We start from the raw sequence: 12,193 nt of genomic DNA on the forward strand, positions 1-12,193 counted from the left end.
GGCCACCGCCTGGCAGTCTGAGTGCCTCTATGTTTTGCACTCTGACCACATGGGCTCCACCCAGGGAACCTGTAGCCGAAGCCAGCGAGCTGGTAAATGGTGGGTGCTTATACCCCAGATGGGGTGGTGTGTGCGCTGGGGTACACTCTGGCTGCCCAGGTCCTGCCCTCAGGGGACTGGCCTTCTGCCATGAAGGACACAGAACCCAGACATTGCTGCACAAGGGGACACAGGCTTTTGGCCCCAGCTCCATGGCCCTGCTCCCAGGGGCTCCCAGGCCTGGGCTTCTGACCAGGGGCCTCTGCTAGGAGCGGTCTTGGTTCTGCTCCTGGCAGGAGGCATCCGTGGGGCTCCTGTCGAGCAGGCAGCCAGACTCCGGAGGGGCGGGAGCAGCTCATCCCAACAATCACACAATTCAGGAGCTGAGAAGCTGTGTTTGCTGCCTTCAGGAGCCTGCCATGAATGGGAGGCTAATGGCGGGGCTTTGCTCTGATGGGGGGGGCGGGCAGGCTTTGAGCCACATCCACGCCCTGTTGGGGAGACAGGGGTGGGGGGCGGTACAGGATCCCCTCAGAGCCTCTGGTCCCAGGGGCAGGTCTCATTTTCCACACTGTGCCCACGAAAGCTTGTGGCTTCAGTGGCGATGAGCAGCTGGCCACAGCTGACTCCCTTGGGGTGGTGCTATTTCTAAATATTGGTTCATGCTGTTAACCCCTGCTGTGCTGCACCAGTAGACATTGCAGCCTGCGGAGAGTACATCAGGAGGGGGAAAGGAAGACTCATTGTTTGGATGGAAACTTTGTGAACATGCTTGCTCAGAGTCCAGCACGGGGCGGGCCACTCTGGGGGTTAGGGCAGGGCTCCTAAAAGAGCGGTGAGGAATACCTGCTCAGTACGGAAATGAGGCTTGTGATGGGCATTGGAAGATGTGGGTCTGAGCTGGCGTCTGGGCAGGGCAGTGGAAAGAATGTCGGGTCGGGCGCCAGAGGTCCGGTTCTGCCAAGCCTTTTCTGTGTGGCCTCAGGCGAGTCACTTCACGTCTCTGCACCTCTTTGCTCGTTCGCACACTGAGAACCAGCATGGTGCTTGTGTGATGTTTTCTGGCAGAGGGGCTGGCGCTTTATAAACCATGAAGGGCAGTGCCTGGGCGTCACGATGATAGCAATTGTGGATGCCAGGGTCCTGCTCTCCACGCGACTCCCAGGAGTCCCTTGAAAGAAAGGCGAGGTGGACGGCCAAGAGACAGCTAGAGCAAGCTGACAGGACTGTCTTCAGCTTGTGTGGGTATGCCGCCCTCCAGGAGAACATGTAGCTCAGGGTTCAGCCCCCACTGACTCCATTTCTCCTCGTACGGTGAAACCCTGCGGTGGCCAGCCTCCAAGATGGCCCTCTGTCTGGCATTCGCACCCTCATCTAGCCGCCTTGTACACTGAATAGGGCTGACCTGTGTGGCCACTAAGTAATGGCGGCTGTGACTTAGTGTGACTTCTAGGGTGAGGTCATAAAAGCTATGGCAGCTTCTGCCTTGTCCTCTTCTGACTGCTTTCTCTGAATGTCAGCCACCGTGACCTGAGGAGCCTGTGGGGGGCCCATGTGGAAAAGAGCTGAAACCTTTGGCCAACAGCTGGCACCAGCTCACCACTCATGTGAACGAGCCATCTTGGAAGTAGGTCTGCCAGCTTCAATCAGACCTTCAGATGACTGCAGCCCTTACTGACATCTTTTTTTTTTTGACTTAAAAAATTTTTTTTTTAAATTTATTTTTGAGAGACAGAGAGAGACAGTGCAAGCAGGGGAGGGTCAGAGAGAGACACACACACAGAATCCGAAGATAGATTCCAGGCTCTGAGCTAGCTGTCAGCCCGACGTGGGGCTCAAACCCACAAACCATGAGGTCAAGACCTGAGCTGAAGTAGGATGCTTAACTGACTGAGCCACCCAGGCGCCCCAGTCTTTACTGACATCTTGATTACTGTCTCTTGAGACACCTGGAGCCAGAACCATCTAGCTAAGCCCCTTCTAAACTCCTGACCCATGGAAACTATATACAATAGTAAATGTTTATTGCTGTCTTAGGCTGTTAGGTTTTGAGGATAATTTGTTATGCAGCAGCAGATAACTGATACAGACCCATACAAATATAAGTAGTCCAGTGAGCCAGGCTGGGCATGGGGCTGGGACTCTGCTCCCATGAGGAGGAATATTTCCTTGATCAATCAATGGATCAACTCATTCATTCATTCAACAAATATTTCTTTTAAAAATGTTTATTATTTTGAGAGAGAGAGTGGAGAAGGTGCAAAGCAAGAGACTCTCAAGCAGGCTCTGTGCTATCAGATTAATCTCAAGAACCATGAGATCATGACCTGAGCTAAAATCAAGAATTAGACACTTAACTGACTGAGCCACCCAGGTGCCCCTCAACAAATATTTCTTAGTACTTACCACATGTCAGGTGCTGGGCACTGGGAAATGAGACCAAATGGCAGGGGACTGCCTTGAGAGCTCACAGGCTCACTGAGTGACTCAGTGATTGTTGGATGTGGAGAATAAGGACAAGGGAGATGTCTGTGAGAAGTCCGAGTTTCCAGCTGGGGCACACGGATGGGTAGTGGCATCATTCATTAAGATAAATGGTAGTAGGTGACAATGAAGAAAAGCTTTGTATGTGTTTATTCTAAAAAAAATTTTTTTTTATTTAGAGAGAGAGTGGGGGAGGAGGGACAGAGAGAGAGAGAGAGAGAGAGAGAGAGAGAGAGAGAGAGAATTCCAAGCAGATTCCTCACTGTCAGTTGCAGACCTCGACATGAGGCTCAAACTCAGGAACCATGAGATTGTGACCTGAGCCAAAATCAAGCGTCAGACGCTTAACTAACTGAGCCACCCAGGCGCCCCTGGACGTGTTGATTGTGAGGTGCCCAGTGATACTGTGTAGGCTGTTGGATGTGTGGGTTAAAGCCCCTGTGAAGGCCTGAGCCAGAGGAAGTCTGTTTGGGAACTGTTGGAGGACAGACAATGAGACTGAAGCAACAAGAGGGTGGGCCGAAATGACAGGAAGTCTTAGGACTGAACTCTGAGACACTAATAGTTCTTCTTTTAACCTTTTTTTTTGGACATAATTTCACACTTTCAGAAAAGGAGCAAGACCATTACAGATATTACCCACATACTCTTCATAAGATTTACCGAACATTAATATTTTACCAGATATTAAATCCTTTTCTATGTATGTACATATTTTTTTCTGAGTATTGGAGAGTAAATTGCAGACATGATGCGCCTGCATCCTTACATACTTCAGTGGCTATTTCCTAAGAACAAGGGCCTTCTCTTTCACAACCAGACAGCCATGATCCAAATGAGGAAATTAACATTAATACAATATTGGTTCTTAATTAACCACAGACCTCTGTGCAGTTTTACCAGTTTCACAGTAATATTCTTGGTAGCAAAAGAGAATCCTGGCTGCTGCATTGCATTTCGCTGTCCTACCTCTTTTCTTTTCTTTTTTTCAAAAAAGTTTATTTATTTATTTTGAGAGTGAGTGGTGGAGGAGCAGAGAGAGAGAGGGAGAGAGAGAGCATTCCAAGCCGGCTCTGTACTGCCAGATCGGAGCCCCATGCAGGACCCGAACTCACGAACCATGAGATCGTGACTTGAGCCGAAACCAAGAGTTGGATACTTACCTGACTGAGCCATCCAGGGGCCCCTTGCTGTCCTACCTCTTGAGTTTCTATTAATCTGGAAAAGTTTTTTGCTTCGGTGTTTCTTTGTCTTTCATGACATTGTCATCTTTGCAAAGTGAAATCTTGATTTGAATTTATCTGGTTTCCTCATAATTGGGCTCAGATACTGCATTTGCAGTGGGAACACCCCCGAAGAGGTGCTTTGCCCTTCTCAGTGCCTCCTGCCAGGAGGTGCACGACATTTATGTGTCTCACTGTGGATGATGTTAATTTACATCATGTGGTTGAGGCGATGGCTTCCAGGATTCTCCCTGTAAAGTTACTGTTTTTCCCTTTGCGATTAATAAATATATGCCAACATTGAAAGGTCAGATTGAGGAGGAGGAGCGAAGAAGAAGGCTTGCGAGTGTGCGGTGGGGACATGGGGTGCTGCGGGAAGGGAGGGAGTGGTTGGCCATTCGGTCTGGCAAATCTAGCAAGGGTGAGAAGTGTCCATGGGCTGCAGCTTCTCCCCGCAGGTCATAGTTTAGGTGGAGTGAGGCCTGCAGACCTGAAGAGTGAAAGGAGGTGACAATAGAGACCACAGGAAAAATGCTTCTTAGGGGAAGTTGTCTGGACAGTGGTATGTGGGGGGGGGATACAGGCAGTGAAGGAGAGGGTGTAGGGTCAGGATGATGGTTTCTGGAAAGGTATGTGTGATAGGAAGGGGCCCGATGAAGGGCTAAACATCTTTGATTAGGTGGGAGGAATGGAAGAAGGTCTTGATGAGTCCTTCTGAGCTCCGGGAGGGAACGGGGGCAGTAGGCAGCGGGAGCTGGTGGCCCCAACAGTGCAGTAGGGAGGGTTTGGGTCAGAGTCTGGTCCGATGGCCTGTTTCCTCTGCTGGGAAGGAGGTGGATCTGGAGGCTGGAAGTAAGGCTGGGCATGTAGAGGGGAATGAGCTGCGGTTGAAGTGACCTCTGGGGAGAGGAAGAGAGTGAGCCGGCTGGCGTGGAGATGGGCACTGGGGGGCGTGGAGGCCAGTCCAGGGTTCAGAAGCCACAGCAGCAGAAGGCACAAGTGTAGGCCGGTGCACATCCAAAGGGAGGCAGATGGTGGTGGGAAGCCCGGCATGTGCTGGGGAGAGGGGGCTGTGGGAGCGGAGGGGAGGTGTTTGGAGAGGAGGAGGTCTGGGAGCCAAGAGGCCAAGTGATTGGTGGTCCCTGGGAAGCCTCATCACCCAGGGTGATGGCAGGGGTTAGGTGGGGGGGGGGGAAGAAGGTCATGAGCCAGGGCCACTGGGTTTCCAAGTCAGCACAGATGGCGGCCCTGAGGAGATGAGGGGGCACCCTGGATGCTGGAACCCTTGAGGAGTGGTACTTTTGACGGGGAGGGGGACACTGCCGGGTGAGTGCCAAGGAGGCTGGAGATCTGCTCCACCTTGGACTCCGGGGGATAGGGGTGTGAGAGACAGGACAGCAGCTTCAGAGAGGACCAAGGGCTGTCTCCGAGGGCCAGCCAGGTCTCTGTTAAAGCTGGAAAGAAGGGAGGGTTTGGGGCATAAGTGGGTTGGCTTGTGATAGGCTGGGGTGTAGCGACAGGAGCGGGGCAGGGGTGTGGTAGGAAGGCTCCCCATTGAAGATACTTGGAGACTCCACCCCGCCCGCCTCCTGGACCAGGAAGGTGGAGGTCCCAGCCCTACATCAGCATGAGGGGACGGGCGGGGCTCGGGGCCAGTAGGCCTGCAGCTGCCTCCAGGAAAGGCTGATGAGGATGGGGGTAAGGAGGCAGCACTGCCCGTGGCCCGAGGCCAATCCCAGCCCTGCCCAGCCCTCTCTGTCCAGAAATCAGAGGCTTGGCTGCGTGTGAGGGACACAGGGAGGATGTGCTGCCACTGGAGGGGGGCCCTGCCCTCTGTTCTGAGCTGTTTGGTCCCACAAGGGCTTCTGGAAGGCCAGCACGCCTGGCCCCGGGTCCTCATTGCATCGGCTGGCTGGCATGGGCTCAGAGCGTGGTTTAGTTTCCATTAGATCAGAGGCTGTGAGCCAAAGAGAGCCCTGGGTTTGTGCCCTGCTCCCGGCTCTGTGAGTGCTGTAGTGGGAGACATTGGGTGAGTCGTTACCCCCTTTGGGGCCTGGCTTTCTTTGTGTTCTGGGACTGTTGGCAGACACCCTCTCTAAAGCCAGAAGTCATCTGTTCCAGAGATGGTTCAGATCAAATCCTGTCTGAGGAGCTATGAGCTAGTGGGTGCAAGCAGGCCATGAGACCCTAAAACCGGAGTTTTTAGCGGGGAAGGTGTTGCCAGCATTTTCTCAGCCCTGGGACTCATCAATCAATCATTTGGCATTTGGGTGTCTTCTCTACCCATGTTTCCTCTCACACTATTCTTACTCTGGGGGGCACTCTCTACTAAGCACAGGGAGTGGCTTTTCAAGCATTAGTGCCACCCCTCCATCCTCCTTATTTGCTCCCCACTCACTGCCTGAAATGCCAGCAGCAGGTAAGCATTCCCTGAGCTAGATGTGGATCTCTAAAGACACTGCCCTGGGATAGGAGTCTAGGAAGCTAGCAGACAGTCATATCTTAGTGTGAAATAATTGCTTTGATCTTTTTCCAAGGAAAAACAGAGAGAAGGGACGGCATGGCCAGATCCTGGGGGGATAAGTGAGTGGTGCAGGGGACAGAAGGCCACACCAGGGATTGTCCAGGCGGTGGGACCTTTCCCTCAGGACCCACCCACACTTTCCATTTCTTTCTCCAACTTCAAGGTGCCCAACTCATTAGGAGTGACGAGCGGGCTCTGTCACTCCACCTCTCCCTTTTTCTAACCTGACCCAGGGTTCTGGGGACCCCTAGTCTATTTAGCCTGATTGGGAGTAAGGGGCAGTGGGGCCTAGTTTTCAGGTTTCTATGGCTGAGCTGCCATGGCAACTGGGGGGAAATAAACACTCGATCTCACAGTCCAAGTTCTGTGATGATGTCATCCCTAGCTCCAGCCTGCTAGGTCCTGTGGCTGGCTGCAGCCCAGACAGCCGCAGCTGCTCAAGCCAGAGGATTGACTTCCTTCCCTACCCCTGCTCAGCCTCTGGAGAGAGGGACAGAGTGGACACAGGGGCTTGGGCGGGGGCCTTTGACTAGGCTCCACACAGTCCAGCTCCTGCTTACTGCTTGGATCTCTCAGTGACTGCTGTTGCCCCCTCGTTGGCCTTAGCCATGAAGCGGGCCAAGAGGGCCAAGAACTCTGTGTTCTCTGGGAAGCACCCAGAGGAGAAAGTTCAGGTGTCCTCACGGCAGGAGGTAAAGCAGACCCCTGTGATTATGGCAAAGATCAAAGGTGAGAGCAGGCCCCTGCCCTAACCTGGGTTGACTCCTCTCTCTGCAGGGCTGATGAAGGTGCCCAGCCTTCCAGCCCTGTCTCCTTCTAAGTTCTAGAGGACTCTCCTCCAAGTCTACAGATCTGCACCTTCAAGCTGAACCTCAGAGGCAGTATTAGCTGCTGGGAATTTTTGGGGGGTAGGGATGGGAGGGAGCATGGGGTATGAAATGAGGTCAATTTTGGAAAAAAGCTAAGGATTCAATGGAGCTTTTAACCTACCCTTAACTTTCTTCACTTCCCTTGAATCTTACTCTCAAGAAAAGCAGACAACCTAATTCTCACTACATTGTTAATGACTGATTGTTGCTCTATGTGGAAGGTGGTTTCAGATGTGATTAAATGTTTGGGTTAGTATGTAATTAAGTGGTTGGCTGATTGTCTCAGAATTTTCACATTACGAGCTTGTGTGACTTTAATCAAACTGATATTTCTTAAAATTTTATTTTTAATATTTATCTATTTTTGAGACAGAGAGAGAGAGCAGGAGAGGGCAGAGGAGGAGAAACAGAATCTGAAACAGGCCCCAGACTCTGAGCTGTTAGCATAGAGCCCAATGTGGAGTTTGAGCCCACGAACCATGAGATCATGACCTGAGCCGAAGCCGGACGCTTAACCGACTGAGCCACCCAGACGCCCCAGCAAACTGATATTTTTCTCTTTCTCCCTTTCCTTTTTTCTCTCCTTCCTTCCTAACTTCCTTCCTTTCTTCTCTCTCTTTTTTCCTTCCTTCCTTCCTTCCTTCCTTCCTTCCTTCCTTCCTTCCTTCCTTCCTTTCTTCCTTACTTTCAGTGGGGAGGGGCAGAGGGGGAGAGAGAGAGAGGGAGAGGGAGGAAGAGAGAGAGAGAGGGAGGAAGAGAGAGAGAGAGGGAGAGAGAGAGAGAGAGAGAGAGAGAGGGAGGGAGAGAGAGCATCTTAAGCAGGTTCCATGCCCATCACAGAGCCTGATGGGGGGCTCGATCTCATAACCATGAGATCATGACCTGAGCCAAAATCCAGCTGGACCTTAAACTGGCTGAGACACCCAGGTGCCCCCAAACTCATATTTCTAAGCCTTAATTTTCCCATCTGTAAGACAGGAAACACAATAGTATCTATTTTACAGAGTTGTTGAGAGGCTTAGTTGAAATAATCCATATAAAATACTTAGCATGGTGCTTGGCATAGAATACGTTCTCAGTTCCTTGTAACTATTATCTTTCATATTATGCATCGCCTGTGTAAGATCTGTTGCATTTTATCTGGAATCACTGTCTTTCCCCAGAGGAAGCCCGATGGTGGGATTTGTGGCAGTGTGACATCAGTGGGAGGAGAGCCCCCAGTGTCCTCATGGCACCCTGTCTCTGAGTGGGTGGGTGGGCCAAGCCTGAGGGCTGCCCTGTCCATCCCCGCAGGTCCGGGTCCTGCCAAGTACCTCCGGCCATCCTGCACGGGCTACGTCAACCATGACGCCTCCATGTTCCGGGAGCCAGCCTACAGTCTGCACACTCGGCACTCGGAGAAGCGTGAGTCCTCACCGGGCCGTCATCCCTACTTGTCAGGCTTAGGGTTGTTTCTGTTGGATGTTTGGGGTAGCAGTGAGAGGCAGGGAGCTGTCATCTGTAGCCACAGGACCTGAGACCTCAGGCCTTCCCTGAAGAGGACCCTCAGGTGGCCCACTGGGTCCAGAAGCAAGCCAGCGGGGAGGTGTCCAGGTACTCCACGCCTCCGAAGGCAGCGCTGTGGGCAGCTGGCAGCTGGACCTCCCGAGGGAGCTTTGAAGGGAGGCATGCTGTCACTCTCCAGCTCCTTCCTCTGTCTGAGCTTGGACAGGGCCCTTCAGCTCTGGCGGCCGTGGGCTCCCTGCCATAGAAGCTGGGCAGGAATAACTGGGGGGGGCAGTGGTGGAAAATAGTACAGGGTGGTGGCCCCCAAGGCTTCCTGGGCGGCCTGGAAATGGCTGGAAGAGCCAGAGCAGAGAGCCACAGAAGAGCTGGGGCTTGCAGGTTAAGGCCGACGAGAGGAAGGGCGGGCAGGGGTGCTGACGTGTGTATCTGGGGGTCTGAGATCTAGAGGCCCGCTGGGTCCCTCCCTCACGGGGATGGCATGCACTCCTCAGCAGGGGAATCCCCTGTCCAGGGCTGGGCCTCTTCTTAGTACTAACAATAGCCACTGTGTCTATTATTACCCTTTGGCACCAATCCCTGACGGGGGCCAACTAAGCTGCCATGCAGCTGTCATTTTATCTGTTTCTTTGAGCCACTTCTTGAGACTCTCAGGTCATGTATTAAAAGCCCCATTTTGCAGATGAGGAAATCAAGGGTTGGAAAAACACTCAGGGACTCGGAAGGGAGCCCTCACTTCTGTTTTGGGGGAGGAGGGTCTCCCCTGGAGGGCAGTCCAGTCTCCCCACAGAGCGACCTCTGGGGCTGACTGGGCCCCTCTGTGGCTGTCCTGCAGGGATCACGGACATTTGCAGTCCCGGGCCTTGCTATTTCTTTGATCCCAAAGTAACTCGGTTTGGAGTGTCCAGATGCCCGCAGGTCCCTATGGAAGAGCGCATCCCTAACCTGCGTAAGATGGGACAGGGGAGGGACGTGGGGGCTGGGAGGCTGGGGGAGGGGGTCCTGAGCAGGGACAGGGGGTCATGACTCGCTTCTGCCAGGTGTGTCTTTGGATACTGGCATCTCCCTGCAATGTTACATTAAGACACCAATGTCGCTGTGTCTGTGTCACAGTACTAACATCTTGAAGCCAATGTCATGCATGTATGTCGCCAGGTGATGATATGATAAAAATGTCATGGGGCTCATGTTGCATCAGGGATACTGTCACCCTAATGAGCTCACAGTCTGCTTGATTTCAGGGTATTTTCTTAGTGCTGTCACTGGGAGAGTGTCAGGATGCTGACATTCCGAGGTTGACATTCTGATGACATTTGTGATTTTTGTATTATGACAGCCATGTCAATCCTGATGTCAGATTGCCATAAGCCCCTCCCCCTGTCCACAGCCCTGTGCGGGGGTGCTGATGGCCCTGCCTGGTGATAACGTGGTTATGGTGAAGTCACGGCAGGCCAGCCAAGACCTCTTACCCATCAGCTGGGCACCAGGCGATGCTGCCTGGCTCCTGCCTTGACACGCCTCCCTTCCATTTGTCCACTTTCAGGCGTGAGCCCCACCCCAGCCCCCTGCCATTACAACGTAGAGAAGATCCACCCACCTGGGGAGCGCAGGGCCCCCCAGTATGCTTTTGGCTACCGGTGCCCATACCGAGTGTTGGACCCCAATCCCGCCCCCAATGAGTACAAGCTGCCAGTCTTGCTGGGGCCCAGTAACCCTGTCAGCCGAACTGCTCCTTGCTATAGCTTGGCCTCTGATCACAAGAACTGGTTTTACAAGGAAAATGTGGCAGGAGGCCCTGGGCCAGCCGCACACTCTCGGCCCGAGCCCTCTGTCTACCAGAACCGCAGCCCCGTCTACAGCCTGGCCAAGCGATTTGCCTACCCGACGGACCACACGTCTCGGCCGGGCCCTGGCTCCCACGACGTCCAGAAGGTCACAGTGCACAAGCCCCGCTCGGCTGCTTTCACCATGGGCGTCAAGCACTCGCCCCACCTGTGCCCGCTGGTCGTCGGCATTCACGACTAAGGCCCCTCCTGGGGCACTCACCCCCGTCCCCCATAGAAGTTATTTTTCTGTATGAAATTGAGCTATTTACTGAGGTTTTGAGTAGCAGAGTTGGTGCCTGCTGTGTCTCACGCACAGAAGGCATTAGATAAATATTTTTACTTACTTAGTTTTTTGTTTTGCAAACACTCACAGCTGCTTCCTTTGGGCCCTGCCCTGGGTGAGGGGCTGGGACATTGGGAGGCGCCGTAAGGGTCCCTGTCTGGGAGAAGTTCTGTTCTGGCTCACCAGGGAGGCAGTCACCTGTTCTCCAAGGAGCCCTGGATGGTGACACTGGAGAACCATGTTCTAGTCCTAACTCTGCCACTAATGTGCGGTGTGGCCTCGTGTAGCTCCTGACCACTGGGCCTCTAGGTTGCCCTTTGGACAGTGATGGAGGAGCAGATGTCTGGCGGATGTCCAGGTTCCCTCCAGCTCCAAATCTGTGTGACTCTCATCCCTGACAGTGGTCAGTGCCCAAGAGAGGAGCAGGGCAGAAGACAGAGGGGTCATCTGGTTGGGGATGGGGGTAGAGGGGACTTTTCCTGGCGGAGGAACACAAGAGGACAAGCGGGGACAGTATGGAGAAGGGAGGGTATTCTCAGAGGCGGTAAAGATGAGAGCAAAGACATGTATGTGGGACCAAAGTGTACCAGGCAGGACCCTGGGGCAGGATCAGAAGGCAGCAGCCTGGGCAGGCTGGCCAATAGCGGGACCAGATTGTGGGCAATTGGAGGGCACTCTGGCTTTGTCCTCGGTGAGACTGGGCTAAATAAGATGCATCATTTCCAGAATTCTTTGGGCAGTGAGAGAAGGTTGGACAGAATGGGCAGAGACTGGAGGCTGCAGTCAGCCAAGGAGGAGACAAAGGGGCCAGCGGACTGCTGGGAGAAGGGTCTGTACCCGGCACGGGGTCTGGGGGTGCTGCTAGTATGTCCCTAGACTCAACAGCGTGGCCCTGCAGTGCCCGACAGAGGAGGAGACGAGGGGCCAGGAGGGGGCAGTGTTGCCTTACTCATGACTCCAGGCCTGCCCACCTTCCGGCCCCACCCCATCCCTTCCAGCTTTGCTGCTTTGGGGCCCATGGGTGCCAGCTCTCCTGCCAGTCTGTCTCTGGGGAGGCTGGGGTCTCTGCGGCGGGCATTTGTCCTTCCTTAATTCCTCATATCCAGATCTCCCACAGGGAGTTGCCCTTGCCTCTGGGGCTAGTCTGTCTCCCAGCGTCCCTGGTCAGGAGGTAGAAGGGGATTTCACCCCTTTTCTGCCCCATGGGGGGGAGGCCAGAACTACGGAGGGAGCGGGGCACAGGGAGGGAGGAGAGGAGGCAGAGTGCCCCCCAGGCCTGATGGCTCAGGCAGAGGCACGTTCTTCCACAGCCGCTGCCCCCTAAGAACAGTGGGAGGCAGGAGGAACCAGTGTTGGATGGCTCACCCTTTCGAGTGTGAGCAATATTTCGGTTTTAATTGAAAATGAAAATTGAACTGAAGAACCACCTTTGGGTAGAAAGG

General features: G+C 53.7%; 1 protein-coding gene across 1 annotated transcript; it reads left to right on the top strand.

Moving 5' to 3' along the window:
• The first annotated feature begins 6,670 nt into the window (after positions 1 to 6,670).
• Positions 6,671 to 10,815, top strand: ODF3L1 (outer dense fiber of sperm tails 3 like 1). Its single transcript, XM_029951966.1, has 4 exons — positions 6,671 to 6,999; positions 8,433 to 8,543; positions 9,478 to 9,591; positions 10,186 to 10,815. The coding sequence occupies exons 1-4, from the start codon at positions 6,879 to 6,881 to the stop codon at positions 10,665 to 10,667; spliced, it is 828 nt and encodes a 275-aa protein (XP_029807826.1). The 5' UTR covers positions 6,671 to 6,878; the 3' UTR covers positions 10,668 to 10,815.
• The last annotated feature ends 1,378 nt before the right edge of the window (positions 10,816 to 12,193 follow it).

Source organism: Suricata suricatta, chromosome 9 (assembly GCF_006229205.1).
Source record: "Suricata suricatta isolate VVHF042 chromosome 9, meerkat_22Aug2017_6uvM2_HiC, whole genome shotgun sequence".
Lineage (NCBI taxonomy): Eukaryota > Metazoa > Chordata > Mammalia > Carnivora > Herpestidae > Suricata > Suricata suricatta.